At 43.3% G+C, this 19283-nt stretch overlaps 1 protein-coding gene across 1 annotated transcript in view; it reads right to left on the reverse strand.

The window, feature by feature from the left end:
* Nucleotides 1–6384: 6384 nt before the first annotated feature.
* Nucleotides 6385–19283, reverse strand: part of LOC126473920 (netrin-1-like) — a 549144-nt gene continuing 536245 nt past the window's right edge. Inside the window, exon 3 of the mRNA XM_050101275.1 lies at nt 6385–6503. Within this exon, the coding sequence (XP_049957232.1) occupies nt 6391–6503 (113 nt within the window). The 3' untranslated portion in view covers nt 6385–6390. The remainder of the gene's footprint in view (nt 6504–19283) is intronic.

The following is a 19283-nucleotide window of genomic DNA, read 5'->3' on the forward strand; positions in this document are numbered from 1 at the left end:
TTTTCGTGGCTTTTTTTACAAATTTTACACTCAAAAAGCACTCGCGAACCAGAAATTTTGCATTAATTTGAGCAGAAACTGCATGTAATTCACAGTCACAGCAACAGTATCTATTGTTTATGACTTACAAACAGCTGAAGAGCATTTGTTTTGTTATTTCACAGGTGTGCCAACTCTCAAAAAAAAAAAAATCCCCCAAATTTAAAATGTTCACTCTAAAAAATGAAATGTCACTTTATCTTCAAAACAAGAGCTAATCTGTCATTGAATTCAGCAGATGAAAATACGTGTAAATTTACTGTTTTTAAGCCCGAAACCTTTTTCATTGTTGCCCAGTGTAATGTGTTGTGTTTTTGGTGTTTCCATTTTTCTGTGAGACAAGACGAGAGCGTTTGGCATGGCGGTGGATCCCAGGAAGTGGCGCGCGCCTGACGGTGCCCTTCCCGGATAAGCCTGTGTAGGAGCTGACGAGGCGACAAACAAATTCTCCTCTCACCATCTGCTCCCGAAGCCCTAATTTATTTTGACAGTCTGTGATACGAAATGCGGGATTATCTCGGACGCGGAGACGCTAACACGATTCCTTCTCCTTTGTCCTCGCGGCACCAGTCACTACTGATAATTACAGGGTGGACGATTTAAATATTTATGAGGGAGGAGACGGGGATATTACGTCCAGATAGGACGCGTCCGTTGCGCGTGGCTTGTGTAACGCCTCGCATCCAGATAAACCGGCGTCGTTAGTAATTGTCTCTGTTGATGCAGAATCAAGGTCTGTTGTTACGTGAACTAATGTTTCCCGCCAGCCTAGTAAATACCAGAGCATTCCTTTTATAAAGTTACTGCAGCCATATCGCTTCTACACATCCTACATTTCTGTGTTTTCGTGGAACATTACTCACTGCGGATTTTATCGATAAAATATCCTAACCTACATTTGCCGACTGATGTGCTACAGAACTATGATCCTGTTCAGTGTAATTTCAACAATATTCGCAGGTGCTCCTTTCCCCTGAACTGTTTTGATTGTTGTTTAAGCTCATAATCTCAAACACGTTTACCACTACAGCATAATTTTAAAAAAATCATCACAAAAAGAATAGAATATCGCACACTGAAATTTTTCCTCTTTATTATTCTTATGGCCTCAATGAGTGAATCGATAAGCCACAAACTGTACACTTAAAGCGCTTACATTTCATTTCAACAACCGACCGACATAAGCTTCGCTCCAATAACATACGTGAACTACTATACAGGACAACTGCAGATGCAAAACTATCAAGAACTCCTTATACAGGGTGTTACAAAAAGGTACGGCCAAACTTTCAGGAAACATTCCTTACACACAAATAAAGAAAAGATGTTATGTGGACATGTGTCCGGAAACGCTTAATTTCCATGTTAGAGCTCATTTTAGTTTCGTCAGTATGTGCTGTACTTCCTCGATTCACCGCCTGTTGGCCCAATTGAAGGAAGGTAATGTTGACTTCGGTGCTTGTGTTGACATGCGACTCATTGCTCTACAGTACTAGCATCAAGCACAGCATCAGTACGTAGCATCAACAGGTTAGTGTTCATCACGAACGTGGTTTTGTAGTAAGTGCAATTTTTACAAATGCGGAGTTGGCAGATGCCCATTTGATGTATGGATTAGCACGGGGCAATAGCCGTGGCGTGGTACGTTTGTATCGAGACAGATTTCCAGAACGAAGGTATCCCGACGTTCGAAGCAATTTATCGGCGTCTTAGGGAGCACGGAACATTTCAGCCTATGACTTGCGACTGGGGAAGACCTAGAACGACGAGGACACCTGCAATGGACGAGGCAATTCTTCGTGCAGTTGACGATAACCCTAATGTCAGCGTCAGAGAAGATGCTGCTGTTCAAGGTAACATTGACCACGTCACTGCATGGAGAGTGCTACGGGAGAACCAATTGTTTCCGTACCATGTACAGCGTGTGCAGGCACTATCAGCAGCTGATTGGCCTCCACGGGTACACTTCTGCGAATGGTTCATCCAACAGTGTGTCAATCCTCATTTCAGTGCAAATGTTCTCTTTACGGATGAGGCTTCATTTCAACGTGATCAAATTGTAAATTTTCACAATCAACATGTGTGGGATGAGAATCCGCACGCAATTGTGCAATCACGTCATCAACACAGATTTTCTGTGAGCATTTGGGGAGGCATTGTTGGTGATGTCTTGATTGAGCCCCATGTTCTTCCACCTACGCTCAATGGAGCACGTTATGATGATTTCATACGGGATACTGTACCTGTGCTGCTAGAACATGTGCCTTTACAAGTACGACACAACATGTGGTTCATTCACGATGGAGCTCCTGCACATTTCAGTCGAAGTGTTCGTACGCTCCCCAACAACAGATTCGGTGACAGATGGATTGGTATAGGCGGACCAATTCCGTGGCCTCCACGCTCTCCTGACCTCAACCCTCTTGACTTTCATTTACGGGGGCATTTGAAAGCTCTTGTCTACGCAACCCCGGTACCAAATGTAGAGACTCTTCGTGCTCGTATTGTGGACGGCTGTGATACAATACGCCATTCTCCAGGGCTCTTTCAGCGCATCAGGGATTCCATGCGACGGAGGGTGGATGCATGTATCCTCGCTAACGGAGGACATTTTGAACATTTCCTGTAACAAAGTGTTTGAAGTCACGCTGGTACGTTCTGTTGCTGTGTGTTTACATTCCATGTGATTTGAAGAGAAGTAATAAAATGAGCTCTAACATGGAAAGTAAGCGTTTCCGGACACATGTCCACATAACATATTTTCTTTCTTTGTGTGTGAGGAGTGTTTCCTGAAAGTTTGGCCGTACCTTTTTGTAACACCCTGTATAAGCTAGAAAAGGGCTGAAACTACTTCGTCGCCGGTCTCTTTTGTACAGGCACATGTCTCTGCGGCCCCCATCTTCCGCTGCAAATGTAATTAGCATACAAACGGCCGAAATAGTATTTTCCAAATCAGGAGATGTAGACTTATATATGTGGTAGCAAATGGCAGAAGTGATGTCACTGCCACATTCGACAGTGCGTCAACACGAAGCCAAAAATTCGAGCTTGTGACTTGCATCACAGAGCAGGTCTGCATATTCTCCTTGAGATGTTTTTACATGTTACGTTTCTATGGAGAAAGGCAAAAGAAACCAGTCTAACAGAATGTTTAATTTTGCTAGAAAATATTTCGAAAAATTGTTTTCAAAACATACTAAATGATTAATTATGGCATGCTTAAATAAATCAAAATCGAACATATTCTCAACAATAAAACTGACTATGTCAAAACGTTTCAAATTTTAATTTAATTTATTCAAAAAGCAGACTTTTACATAGACAGCGTGAATATATTCGTGTTTTCCCTGGATATACATTCGCCAACGGCCTTGCCGCAGTGGATACACCGGTTCCCGTGAGATCACCTTAGTTAAGCGCTGTTGGGCGTGGCCGGCACTTGGATGGGTGACCATCCAGCCGCCATGCGCTGTTGCCATTTTTCAGGGTGCACTCAGCCTCATGATGCCAATTGAGCAGCTACTCGACCGAATAGTAGCGGCTCCGGTCAAAGAGAACCATCATAACGACTGGGAGAGCGGTGTGCCGACCACATGCCCCTCCTATCCGCATCCTCAATTGAGGATAACACGGCGGTCGGATGGTCCCGATGGGCCACTTTTGGCCTGAAGACGGGGTGCTGGATATACATTCAGTTCGTTGCTCGTCTCTTAAATATAACTTACAAATAGCGTAATTTGAACACCCAGTTAGCATTATTAAAGAAACTGACATATTCACAACCTTTTAGAGTCAAAGACAGTGCTGCAAGCCATCACAACATTGAAAAATTCTGAGAAACGTTTATTTTCCTATCATGACGTGAACCAAGAAAACGGTGGCAAGGCATCGTGGTCGAGAAACAACACGTTGTTTCCATGCACACTGTTATCAACTATGGCGACAACAGCGCTCCAAGTGCCGCTGGCCGTTGCTGAGCGCCATATACGCCATAAGAATCAGCTTACTTTCCATAGAATTCTACGAAACGTTTTCCTCTCAATCGCTGGTCCGACATCAGAACAGATTATCGTCAATGGTCTTACAAATGATTACAGCTCACACTGTTGAAATCAAAAGAATATAAGCACATTATTCCACACAAAAGAAAGACGGACGTGTACGTCCACTGTACTTCCACGAATAAAAGAGTTGAGTTGATTTGATGCAAGAGACCAAACAGCGAGGTCATCGGTCTTGTTTGGTTAGGGAAGGAAGTCGGCCGTGACATTTTAAAGGAACCATCATGCCATTTTCCTGAAGCGATTTAGGGAAATCAAGGAGAACCTAAATCAGGAGGCCGGACGTGGGATTGAACCGTGGTCATCCCGAATGCGAGTCCATTGTGCTAACCACTGCGACACCTTGCTCGGTAGTCCGCCGCTCGTGGTCTCGCGGTAGCGTTCTCGCTTCCCGAGCACGGGGTCCCGGGTTCGATTCCCGGCGGGGTCAGGGATTTTCACCTGCCTCGAGATGACTGGGTGTTTGTGTTGTCCTCATCATTTCATCATCATCCAGGAAAGTGGCGAAATTGGACTGAGCAAAGATTGGATAATTGTACGGGCGCTGATAACCACGCCGTTGAGCGCCCCACAACCCCAACATCATCAACACACCTTGCTCGGTCACGAATAGAAGAAAGAGCTATTACCAGTGTCTTCTAAGGCGTCTGAGATGTATGTAACTTCAGATCCCTGATACACTTCGTTATGGCCACGTTGTAACCTTATAAAAGATGAATATTTCCTTTTTGGAAGCAGGTAACAATTGGTGCAAAGCATTACCTTATGAAGAGATACACTGATTATCTGTAAAATAATGCGATGACATTTTTGTCGCTAAACTGAATAAAACCAATTTATGAAGATCGAAAATAATAAAAAGAAGATGAGTTTAACGTATCGTCGATATAGAGGTCATTAGAGACGGAGCACAAGCTCGGATTGCGTCAAGGATGGGGAAGGAAAACAGCCAACCCTTTCAAAGGATTTAGGGAAATCACAGAAAACCTAAATCTGCTTGGCCAGACGCGGGTTTGTACCGTCATCCTATCGAATGCGAGTCCAGTTTGCTAAAAACTGAGCCACCTCGCTAGGTAGGAAAATAATAAGCTGGTATGAAATTCAGTACCTACATATTTTACAACTGTAGCTGAAGAGAGAATGCCATAAATGAGACGTAACAACTTCGCGTGTACTAAAACAACAGTCTGGACCTAAAAATGAGAACTTCAGTGTCTTTTAATAGTTGTCACAACACACATCCTTGTCTGTAAAATATGCAGACGAATGAAACAATACGAAATGCGTTCGTCAGAAACCAAACTAATTTGCTGGCTATTTGGCTGGCTGCTGTCGCAGCAAGTAACATATATATGATCAAAAGTTTCTACTATAAGTGCTTGTCTGTTTGTTGTGGCAAGGATGCGAGAAGCGGCGAGAGCAAAACCGCTGGAGCTAACATGTGGGGAGTTCAGAATCAGTTATTCGGAAAAGTGGAAGTAGCATGACAGAACGCATTATCAGAGAAATGGTGGAAAATCTGTTCCAAACACAAAGTACATAAATGCGATACCGTTCGAACACGAAGATTGACGATATTGAAGCTTCATTCAGAATCTTGAAATAATACATACGTGATCCATTAGTGACACAATACATACATGTATAAACATTGAGATATTTAACAGTGCATTGTCATCATTACAGCGCACGATCCGTGTAGCAGCGATTAACAAGCGCTATGCACAAAAGAAACAAACAGGCGCGGTGTTTTAAACGTGATAATGTGGTGTAACTCAAGACACATGTATACTTAAGAAAGGAAAATTAAACCCTTTGGCGAAGTTTGCATCGTTACGGAAGTGAGCTTGTAGTAAACACAAAGTCATTTGCAACTGCTAAAACCACCGATGTTCTTCAAAATGAGTGGTGAACGTTTTTTCTTCAGCAGAATTTTCAAGATATGTAGTGTTGCTTTGTCAGTACCACCACATCATAGTACAACTCACATCTTCACCACAGGCAACGGAACACACCTTGACTGGATCAGGTCTGTATTTTCTTACGTATTCCGCGAGCCAAATTACTAAGTTTTTTAAAAAGCTAATATTGCCAGGAAACTAATTCCATTGGCCTCGTCTTCCGCGCTATGCTAATCATTAATGTGTTTCACTGAATACATAGATAAGTGAAATACTAAAATAACATTCACAAGCATCTGCAACAAATGCAAGATTTTGTGTTGATACTTTTCAAAAAATACATAATCGAACGACACTTCTACGTAAAAAAGTGTCACTTTGTTGCATGTTCATATGGCAAAGAATATTCTCAAATTAAGTTGGCGTATCACTAGTACTACCTTTTTCCTCGTGGAATGCTGGATGGCAATGCATAGAGGGATGATGAAGGAAGGCAGCTTACCTGTGAAAAAGAAAATGATATGTTAGTAACTGCAGCTAAGGGATCAGTTGATTTCGGTACGTTTGTTATAAAGGTAGTATACTAATAAATCAGCAACACGTCTCGTTTGAAATAAATGACTTTAGCATAAGTTCCGGCTGAAAGAGAGAGAGAATTTTAACTGAAAGATGGCGATCATATTACTTAATAAATAAGCACCTGGAAAAACAATAAACTGATTTACCGAAGCGTACTATAGTAATTCTTAACCATAATTCGTTAAGCATCAGAAAATCTGAACACAATCCTTCGTTGCCTATTCAAATCAACGAAACACTATTGATTTGAAACATTATGTTCTAAGAAAGTTTTTTTTTTTACAATCCGTGGAAAATACAAAATGGGTTTTCAGTACTGTGACTCAGAATCATAGTGATTTTTTTCCTCCATTTATAATACCCGCTAGAAAAGACCTGTGATTGTTGAAAACTGCTCAGACAATATTTTCAAAAAGAATAACATTGTTGTGTACTTAATGATTAATTCACTACCATATTACTTAAAGTCGGCGAATAACGTTGTCAGAAAGATATTTACTTGTTCTATTGCAATTAAGATCTTTGGTCTACCTGATGACAATGTTCGGAATTCGTATAACGTAGCCGCCGGAGTGGCCGTGCGGTTCTAGGCGCTACAGTCTGGAACCGAGTGAACGCTAAGGTCGCAGGTTCGAATCCTGCCTCGGGCATGGATGTGTGTGATGTCCTTAGGTTAGTTAGGTTTAAGTAGTTCTAAGTTCTAGGCGACTGGTGACCTTAGAAGTTAAGTCGCATAGTGCTCAGAGCCATCGTATAACGTTTGCAGTGCATTTTTATTTTACAAAAGAAACACCTTATGCGACCCCGTGAATTCAGAAATGATTACAGAAGATCGTCGAACATCGAACGGTAAGTGGAAATTACATTAGGAGCATTTTCTCTTCTTTTGAAAAATTAGAATATACTGCTTTGCAGTAATTACAGTCTGTTTGGAATTGTTATATTAAACGTCAACAGTCATTTGAGAGGTTTTCTCCATACAAGGCACGATTAGAAAGTAAATGATTTTAGCTTCTATAGCAAAGACACTACTTGCGGAGCAGAATAGCTTTTCATTCAATGTTTTTCATGCACTGGCGTTCACGGAAGCTGACCCATTATTAGAATTAAATGTAACACTTCTGCATGCAGGTCCGTATACTAAGTTCTTTATTTGTCGTTAACATGTATTTATACCTTTATTGTGCAATTCTAAAACTTCATCTGTTTTCTGCACACATTCGTCGAAGCGCCCAACATTTTTATGATTGTAGAACAAGAACGCATAGCTAATTACAATGTTTCTGCCTTTCAGCTTACATATGACAAATTATGTGCACGAACTGCGTTATTTCTCCTGACGTTCCTTTTAAGGAAGGTTTTTTTTTTTTTTTGGGAGTCATTTAGCTCGATTATACGAAAAATATAGCAAGTTATTACCCACTTTTTAACTCCAAAGAAAAGTGACTACTGAAACTTGTCTTGCAGGTATTATTTATAAGACAGTATCTCTCGTGAGCCATAGCGCGGCTGTGTGTCTTTTTTTAGGTCATTTCATATTGTTGGGATGAGAACAATACTGCTAACGATACAGAAATAAAAACATGTGCGCATGACGATATTTTGCTCAGTTTGACAATTCTCGTAGAAAAATCTCCATAAATCTGAAGAGTCAAACGTCGAGCACAACAAACGTATAAATAGACATTTCGTTTGTTTTATCGCCTGTTAAGATGTTGTCGGTCATCTCATGTGAAGCGAGGCAACACATTTTCTAGATAAAATCTAACTTCCTAAAATAAAATGTTGGCAATCTGGAGGAGCGGATTTAGAATCTACATCCAGCTATTCAAATTTAGATTTTACTTTGACTCCATAAATCGTTTAAAGTAAATGCCTCATCGTTCCGTCTTAAAACACACTGATGATTCTGTTACCCATTTCTGTCCAATCCGAGCTATGCTCCGTCCAATGACAGCGTCGTCGGCGAAACTTCATTTTTTATTTTTTGCGAAATGCGCAAGGCACTGTGTCAGCACAGAACGATGCTGGAAGTGAGAAGAAACGTGGTATGAAATTTCGAAATAATTAAATCCTGGGTAGTAAAATTTCTCGATTTATCGCGTAGAGAAACAGCCTAATCTAATTGGAGATACACGTAAAAAATATACACAACTCGTTAGGCTGGAAGGCTGTTTCACCTACAAGGCAGTACGAGGAGCCATCTACGTTCGTGGGACATGTGATGAGCACGTCGTCAATCCCTCCAGCTGTTATTGCCAGTAGATGTATCTATCCTGGTGATGCCACCGCTGCTTTATTCAAGCTGCTCCTCACAAGATTGATTTGACCCGTTTCAGACCTACTTTTCTCAGAAAAATCCGAGATGATACCCACAATCGAACTCGGGTTCTTCCGTAGTAATCTTTTGGTTACGAAGGCGTCGGTAGTGTAAGTAACAGATAAAGAAATTAACAGCTTTCTATGTGATTGTGTGTATAACGCAATGTTCTCAATCTGCAGAAATGGAAACTGCTCGGAAATTTGAGTCTAGAACTCTGAACAGAGCCAAAAAAGAAATAAAAATAAATATAAATCAACTACGACTAAAAGTTGCAATGGACTTTAACCTCGAACATGAACTATATTACGTGTTTACTGACACCCCGCAAGTTCTTTTGAAGCATAGAGCAAAGGGAATCTCTTTTTATTTTGCAGCTTACATGGAAAGTTTGTTTCTGTTCTTTCACGGTTGAATCATGGAAGTAAAGCCTTCTCGCTCACAGAAACAGCCGAATTTATAAAATGAAGCATAAAGAAGTGTCATGTAATATAAATATGAAATATTTCGTCGAGAACTTAAAACAGCATGGTAAACGTCATATAAATATAGGACAGGACAAAGTTACACACACACACACACACACACACACACACACACACACACACACACACACACATCCTGAAATGAGGATAGTTAACCCTAGACGCCATCAAATACATTAACAGCACTACTGATAACAAAGAACAATAACATGTTGGGATGGTATACGAACAGCTTTTGTGCTGTTCTGAAAGCTGGCTATAGTGCTGGAAACAGAACAGCAGAAGAGCAACATACACGTAGACCAGCATCAACATACACTGCTAGAGGAAACCGTAGAAGTGCCGGAAGTGTTTATAGCTCGAAAATACCGTGTAAGAATGTTTAATCGAAAAGTATTTTATGTCAGTATAAATGTGCATATATTTCAGTCCCCGCCGAAGTTGCCTTAGTAGACCGAGTCGGAAAGAGCATGGTCAAACAAACAGTATTTATTCAACTGCACACAGACGTAACATCAAAATCATTGATGGATAGAACGATAGTTAAGTAACATTGTAATTTACCTTTCCTTTATGCAGAGACATTTAAATGGAGTCCTAACTACCAGAATATGTTTTGGAGACAATTTCAGGCTTCTCCTCGCATCAGCATGTCTAGGGTCCAGAAAGTAATTTAATTCATTTGGCAACGTTATGGAAAAGATCTTGCGTTAGTACTACAGTAATCGCTGAAGGTCTTACAAATTGTCCTTATAACGCTACCCGACTCTATTAAAAGCTGGATAGCGCTGCAACAATTCCTTCACTTCCACAACTATCGAACTTGACTCACTTTACCTTTCCATTACTATGACTCTCCTTATTAAGGATATTCAGATCGGTTTTATAAATGATGCGCAATCGCAATTATTTACAGTAAATATAGCAGCACACTAGGGTATACTCATAAACAACGCTCCATATGGGAACTATCATCGTCATTCAGTTTCAGTCTGAACTTTGCTACTTCTTCGAACAGGCTCTTACTGTACTGGAGTTGGGATATCGGACAGCAATATATAAAAATATCGACATATTAGAATATTATGCTATCTTTTAATCGATATTTGTCCACCGAGTGAATCGGTGATATTGATATTGCGTGGCAATATAATCTGGTATTATTATTTTCATCATCTAATCATAATACAGAAACTCAATTTTATTTTTAATATTGAAATATTTACATCGTAAGAATGACATTTACAGTTGTTTACTTTTAATGCTTACAGGTATTTCTGATTGTTGTCAACTGTGTATTTTTGTTATTTCCTCTCACTCGAAAGTAAGGCTGGCAGAAACATTGGATATGCGAAAGGTAATGCACTGGTTCCCACGAATTTCCTCAGACAGATTACTTTGAGAATTCTGGTGCTTTGCTGGAACGATATTGTAGAAAATAAGGAGAATTGTTTTATTCAGGGATTAGTTCAATTTTAAATAATAACTAATAACACATAAATCAGCCTAAGATTTTAAATATAGTTAGTACCATCAAAATATCGAAAAAAAACTTTCGGGTAGCACTTATTGACTCGCCGAGTTTGGGAATTCCTGTGCTACTGTACTGAACTGCAGCTCTCTCACCAGCCGCACACAACATTGTCGACTCAGATTTGGTTACTGTTAGAGAAAGATAATAGCACGCCCCAAAACAGAGATGCAAATAACCTAAAAGCTAAGACATAAACATTATATCAAGAACTCCCGCATGCGAGGTTTCAGTAGCTTCACATCCTTCTGGTCTGGCATCTGCCAATCGTGTTTTTATTAATAGCCGATCATTTTGTTCCGACGCCCTTGAAGTGTGCTGTGTCTTTATATAGGCCTTTATTCCATAAATTAATTTGAACACACACACACACACACACACACACACACACACACACACACACACACACACAGTGTTACGCAGCCGCCGTTGCGACCTCTTGGTGGCGATCTTCAGTACCTTTTACTTTGCCGAATGAAACACTGTGTGTTATGCAGCCGCCGTTGCGACCTCTTGGCGGCGATCTTCAGTACCTTTTACTTTGCCCAATGAAACACTGTGTGTTATGCAGCCACCGTTGCGACCTCTTGGTGGCGATCTTCAGTACCTTTTACTTTGCCCAATGAAACACTGTGTTATGCAGCCGCCGTTGCGACCTCTTGGTGGCGATCTTCAGTACCTTTTACTTTGCCCAATGAAACACTGTGTGTTATGCAGCCGCCGTTGCGACCTCTTGGTGGCGATCTTCAGTACCTTTTACTTTGCCCAATGAAACACTGTGTGTTATGCAGCCGCGTTGCGACCTCTTGGTGGCGATCTTCAGTACCTTTTACTTTGCCCAATGAAACACTGTGTGTTATGCAGCCACCGTTGCGACCTCTTGGTGGCGATCTTCAGTACCTTTTACTTTGCCCAATGAAACACTGTGTTATGCAGCCGCCGTTGCGACCTCTTGGTGGCGATCTTCAGTACCTTTTACTTTGCCCAATGAAACACTGTGTGTTATGCAGCCGCCGTTGCGACCTCTTGGTGGCGATCTTCAGTACCTTTTACTTTGTCCAATGAAACACTGTGTGTTATGCAGCCGCCGTTGCGGCCCCTTGGTGGCGATCTTCAGTACCTTTTACTTTGCCCAATGAAACACTGTGTGTTATGCAGCCGCCGTTGCGGCCCCTTGGTGGCGATCTTCAGTACCTTTTACTTTGCCCAATGAAACACTGTGTGTTATGCAGCCGCCGTTGCGGCCCCTTGTTGGCGATCTTCAGTACCTTTTACTTTGCCCAATGAAACACTGTGTGTTATGCAGCCGCCGTTGCGACCTCTTGGTGGCGATCTTCAGTACCTTTTACTTTGCCCAATGAAACACTGTGTGTTATGCAGCCGCCGTTGCGGCCCCTTGGTGGCGATCTTCAGTACCTTTTACTTTGCCCAATGAAACACTGTGTGTTATGCAGCCGCCGTTGCGGCCTCTTGGTGGCGATCTTCAGTACCTTTTACTTTGCCCAATGAAACACTGTGTGTTATGCAGCCGCCGTTGCGACCTCTTGGTGGCGATCTTCAGTACCTTTTACTTTGCCCAATGAAACACTGTGTGTTATGCAGCCGCGTTGCGACCTCTTGGTGGCGATCTTCAGTACCTTTTACTTTGCCCAATGAAACACTGTGTGTTATGCAGCCACCGTTGCGACCTCTTGGTGGCGATCTTCAGTACCTTTTACTTTGCCCAATGAAACACTGTGTTATGCAGCCGCCGTTGCGACCTCTTGGTGGCGATCTTCAGTACCTTTTACTTTGCCCAATGAAACACTGTGTGTTATGCAGCCGCCGTTGCGACCTCTTGGTGGCGATCTTCAGTACCTTTTACTTTGCCCAATGAAACACTGTGTGTTATGCAGCCGCCGTTGCGGCCCCTTGGTGGCGATCTTCAGTACCTTTTACTTTGCCCAATGAAACACTGTGTGTTATGCAGCCGCCGTTGCGGCCCCTTGGTGGCGATCTTCAGTACCTTTTACTTTGCCCAATGAAACACTGTGTGTTATGCAGCCGCCGTTGCGGCCCCTTGTTGGCGATCTTCAGTACCTTTTACTTTGCCCAATGAAACACTGTGTGTTATGCAGCCGCCATTGCGACCTCTTGGTGGCGATCTTCAGTACCTTTTACTTTGCCCAATGAAACACTGTGTGTTATGCAGCCGCCGTTGCGGCCCCTTGGTGGCGATCTTCAGTACCTTTTACTTTGCCCAATGAAACACTGTGTGTTATGCAGCCGCCGTTGCGGCCCCTTGGTGGCGATCTTCAGTACCTTTTACTTTGCCCAATGAAACACTGTGTGTTATGCAGCCGCCGTTGCGGCCCCTTGGTGGCGATCTTCAGTACCTTTTACTTTGCCCAATGAAACACTGTGTGTTTAATGCAGCTGCCGTTGCGGCCCCTTGTTGGCGATCTTCAGTACCTTTTACTTTGCCCAATGAAACACTGTGTGTTATGCAGCCGCCGTTGCGACCTCTTGGTGGCGATCTTCAGTACCTTTTACTTTGCCCAATGAAACACTGTGTGTTATGCAGCCGCCGTTGCGGCCCCTTGGTGGCGATCTTCAGTACCTTTTACTTTGCCCAATGAAACACTGTGTGTTATGCAGCCGCCGTTGCGGCCCCTTGGTGGCGATCTTCAGTACCTTTTACTTTGCCCAATGAAACACTGTGTGTTATGCAGCCGCCGTTGCGGCCCCTTGGTGGCGATCTTCAGTACCTTTTACTTTGCCCAATGAAACACTGTGTGTTATGCAGCCGCCGTTGCGGCCCCTTGTTGGCGATCTTCAGTACCTTTTACTTTGCCCAATGATGAGCGCCGTGGTGACAGCCATGATCATTAAATAAAGAAAACGAACCAAGACGTCCGTATCAAAGAAGTTTTTTTCAAGCAACTAGTTTCGGCGCAACACTTAACGCTATCTCCAGGTCCGCTAAGGTCCACTACAAACCAAAATAATAGTTTCATTCCATGGCCCATGTATCTTACAACCTATATTATACACTACTGGCCATTAAAATTGCTACACCAAGAAGAAATGTAGATGATAAACGGGTATTCATTGGACAAATATATTATACTAGAACTGACATGTGATTACATTTGCACGCAATTTGGGTGCATAGATCCTGAGAAATCAGTACCCAGAACAACCACCTCTGGCCATAATAACGGCCTTGATACGCCTGGGCATTGAGTCAAACAGAGCTTGGATGGCGTGTACGGGTACAGCTGCCCATGCAGCTTCAAAATGATACCACAGTTCATCAAGAGATGATGAATACACGCTTCCAATGTGCGGTCACCGCGATGTCGCTAAACACGGATGCGACCATGATGATGCTGTAAACAGAACCTGGATTCATCCGAAAAAAATGACGTTTTGCCATTCGTGCACCCAGGTTCGTCGTCGAGAACACCGTCGCAGGCGCTCCTGTCTGTGATGCAGCGTCAAGGGTAACTGCGGCCATTGTCTCCGAGCTGATAGTCCATGCTGCTGCAAACGTCGTCGAACTGTTCGTGCAGATGGTTGTCGTCTTGTAAACGTCCCCACCTGTTGACTCGGATCGAGACGTGGCCGCACGATCCATTAATCCGTTACAGCCATGCGGATATGATGCCTGTCATCTCGACTGCTAGTGATACGAGGCCCTTGGGATACAGCACGGCGTTCCGTATTACCCTCCCGAACCCACTGATTCCAAATTCTGCTAACAGTCATTGGATCTCGGCCAACGCAAGCAACAATGTCGCGATACGATAAACGGCAATCATGATAGGCTACAATAGGATATTTATCAAAGTCGGAAACTGATGGCACGCATTTCTCCTCTTTACACGACGCATCACAACAACGTTTCACCAGGCAACGCCGGTCAACTGCTGTTTGTGTATGTGAAATCGGTTAGAAACTTTCCTCGTGTCAGTACGTTGTAGGTGTCGCCACCGGCGCCAACCTTGTGTGAATGCTCTGAAAAGCTATTCATCAGCATATCACAGCATCTTCTTCCTGTCGGTTAAATTTCGCGTCTGTAGCACGTCATCTTCGTGGTGTAGCAATTTTAATGGCCAGTAGTGTATTAACAGTTGTCGCGGATTGCCTACATGAGGAGTGTACACTCTACAACTGTCGTGGTGACAACACGTTGAGGAGTACACACTACTGATGGATGCTATCCGCTACAATTGTAGTGCAATCTACGAAAGACTGCGGTTCGCGCAGCTCGAGACAAGGATGATTACTGCATTTTTGCCGGTTCCAAGCGACAATTGCGTAAGCGTTTACACGTACACTGAGCTTGAAGAAAGCGCGAGTATGCTTCAAATTACAGGGGGCAATTATTGAAGTATATGAAATAAAATCGTCATAACTTTCCAACGGTTTGCGTTAGGACATTAAAACAGCACAGTTGGCCGCGGGACCTGACGGGGATTAATGTGCGTATGCATGGTTTGCTTTAGTGCGAAGCTCACTTTCATTTGGATGGGTTCACAATAAGCAAAATTGGCGCATTCGGGGGACGCACTTCAGGATCGAGAAATCTCTTCACCCTCAACGGGCGACTGTGTGGTGTGCAATGTCCAGTCATTGAATAATCGGTGCAATATTCCTTGATGTCACGGTGACTGCCGAACGGTACGTAAAGGTTTTGGAAAATGGTTTTATCCCCATTATCCAAAATGACCCTGATTTCGACAAGATGTAGTTCACGTAAGACTGAGCTCGACTCTATCGAAGTAGGAGAGTGTTTGATGTCCTGGAGGAGCACTTTGGGGACCACAGTCTGGCCCGGGGGTACCCATAGGTCACTGGCATGGGTCTCGATTGGCCGCCGTATTCTCCGGATCTGAACACATGCGAAACGTTTTTGTGGGCTGTATTAAAGACAAGGTGAATAGCATAACCCCAAAACCATTGCTGTACTGAAAACAGCCATTCAGGAAGTCGTAGACAGCATCGATGTTCCGACACTTCAGCGGATCAAGCAGAATTTCGATATTCGTTTGCGCCAAACTCGCCAAGGATAGCAGGCGTGTCACAACCTAAGTCCGAATATCTGTAGTGATGTTTATATGCTGAACAAAGTGTGTGCACGCCATAGTTTGTAACTAATTTACGTTTTTTTTTCATATAGTTCAATAATTGTCAACCTGTATGTGTCGTGTTTACTTGTGCACAATGTGTCGCTTATCACCACTATCAGCTGTGACAATTCACAACAAAAGCAATTAAAATTCACTGAAGAACTCACTAAGATCAGGTATACTGCCCGCATTGGCTACGACGGTCCCAGCACAGCGCTGAGAACATTACTGGACGCTCACCTGCTGCCGACGAACGCGCGACGTAGATGCGCAGAACAAGCCAAAATCGACCGCCATCATCCATGACTCCAATACATGGGCCACAGAATGGAAGTACCCTGTTGGTTTACAGTGGACCTGAAGATGGCGCAAGTGTTGCGCCGAAACTATGAGTTTGAATCAAATCTCTATTTACATCAGCCTCTGTCCCACGTCCGCAAGAACGACGGACTTCCACAAGTTGCCGTGATTGTTAGTTCCTTGAGACCTTGTCCGCCTGCTGACTTTGGTCTGCCGAATGTCGGATCAGCCAGAGGAAGGGGAAGAGGGAGGGTCAGTAGAAGGGTACACGGTGTTTAGGGAGTGGAGTGGAGTGCGGTTCCGACCGCGTGGCTTTCACAAGGCGCGGCTAATGCGCGCTGCCGAGCCCAGATTTATTCCCCGTGGCTTCTCCGAACGGAACGCTTTCTACTGTTCACGTCTTAATTAAGGCCTCTCATCAGGCTCGGGTCGTGTACCCACTCGCTGCTTACATCGCCGGCCATCACTACCCGCCTTACTTAGCATATCGGTTCAATTAAAATGTTTGAATTAATAACGAAGGGGGTCTCTGTACAGACCTAATAAAAGGTGTGTGTGGGCGAGGCGCCGTGTCTCCGGTGTACGTGACACGCTCCATTCAACTGTGCCGGCAACGATCGCAGGATACAGTAATCATCCTCGGAAAGGTTGCTTTTTCCACATCTTGAAGGAGACAGCTCGATCTGTTGATCGGTGAGACCCAGAACGCCGTGTGAAAAAATTTACAGGTCGTAGCCGTGTTCTCGACTACCCGAAAGCGTTCAGTTCAGTTCCACACTGCCGCGTATTGAACAAAGTACGAATAACTGAATATTCCACAAGCTTTGTGACTATTCAGAATTAACTTGCAGATAGAACTCAACACATGATTCTTAACGGGGCTAACTGGACAGTTTGAAAAGTAACTGCGGGAATCGAGGTCATAAATGAAGTGAAACACGTCGTTACTGTTCGCAATGTATACAGGGTGTAACAAAATTACCTTTGCAGTTTTGAGGACAGGTTCCTTACACCAAAACAAGAAAAAAATTTCTAGTAAACGTAGGCTCTGAGCTATGAGCACTTGTTCATCCTCGATACTGTAAAATGAGTCTCCTTTAATGCAATCTCTTTGCTTTCAATATTGACCAAAAAAAGAAAAAATCCCATAAGCGTTGATTCTAAAATGCATACCTTTAGGTTTATGTGTACTTGATCATCGGCGCTACTGTGAAACACATCTCTTCTATTGAACCAGTGCTCATAGCTCATAAAATATGCATTGTAGAGTCCATGTTAAAAAATGGTAAGTAATCTGTTCTTAAAATATGTAAGGAGAATGTAATTACGCCGTGTAGAAATGATTTGATAGACAACGCCGAAAGTTCCGTAAGGCTCTCAGTGGATGACACTGTTCTAGAGGTCAGCGCAGAGAAACGGGAAAATTTGAAATAATTAGAAAAAATTAAAGATACTTAAGAAAACTTTGATACTGAGATGTGTGCTCTATAAGAGTAGAAATTTCATTGGGGATCACTGTTCGACAATTATGGTATGTGAGTGCTGCCCGTTTCGCTGCATACATTCAGTAAGCCGATACTGAAGATTTTGCACGGTGCGGCGCAATGTGTCCTCCGGGATGTCGAGGATGTTTTCCTAATGTAGTGTTGGCAGAAGAGCCAACACCGTGTTACTAGAGGAGGCCGAAATGCACCCGTTTTAGCTCACGCAGGCTGGCGTGAGGATGGAAGGACTATACTGACGAGAGGTCTGGAGCATGACAAGGAATTAGAATTCAGAAAGCGGACACACTAGTTTCATACTTAACTTTAATCCATTAATGATGAACGTCGCTCTTGACGGTGGAATCTTGTGGTGTGCTGCTGTCACACAGTCACTACGTCGGTAATACGCACTCACGGCGACCCCATGTTTCGCTCCGCTCCACTGCACGCTCGACAACTGGGTGTCCGCTTCCAACACCTCACCCCCCCACCCCCCACCCATCTCTCTCTCTCTCTCTCTCTCTCTCTCTCTCACTCACTCTCTCACTCTTATTGAATGGCTCTGAGCACTATGGGACTCAACTGCTGTGGTCATCAGTCCCCTAGAACTTAGAACTACTTAAACCTAACTAACCTAAGGACATCACACACATCCATGCCCGAGGCAGGATTCGAACCTGCGACCGTAGCAGTCGCACGGTTCCGGACTGCGCGCCTAGAACCGCGAGACCACCGTGGCCGGCTTCTTATTGAATATCTACATAACTGTCAACATCAGCTTTCAAAGTTCCCGATTCTGTGATCCACACAGTATGCAGAGAACTATCGACTCGAGACAACTGTAGCCAGACATGTAAGACGTGTGGAGAATCGATGGTTCATGCTTGGAATAATAGGTGACGCTCAGAGTAAACAAATAAAAAGTATTGGTGCTACAGGAGAATTATGAAAATTAGATAGGTAGGTCACGTTACTACTGAGGAGGTACTTAACAGAATTGGGAAGGAAAGAAATATGTGGCGCAAACTGACAAGGAGAAGGGATCGGTTGATAGAACACATTATGGGACATCAATGGATCACTAGTTTAGTATTGCAGGGAAGTGTGTGGGGTAAAACTCTTACATGGAGACCAAAAGACGAATACCGTAAGCAGAGTCAGAAGGATTTAGGTTGCAGTAGTTATTTGGAGATTAAGAGGCTTGTACAGGATGGAGCAGCATGGAGAGCTACAGCAAACTAGTCTTCGGACTGAAGACCACAACGAACAACAACAACAATGCGCGCAAATCAGTGCAAAGACTCATCACCGTGCGATTACGGCAATGGTGATAAATAACTGGAAACAGTACTAACTCTAACACATCCTGAAGTAACGGCCCGGTGCAACATGAAGTGGAATGACAATCAAATAGTCAATCAATTTTTTTAGTATTTTACTATGCAAAATTTAACATCGTAGTTCAACAA

This window comes from Schistocerca serialis, chromosome 4 (assembly GCF_023864345.2).
Source record: "Schistocerca serialis cubense isolate TAMUIC-IGC-003099 chromosome 4, iqSchSeri2.2, whole genome shotgun sequence".
In the NCBI taxonomy this organism is placed as follows: Eukaryota; Metazoa; Arthropoda; class Insecta; order Orthoptera; family Acrididae; genus Schistocerca; species Schistocerca serialis.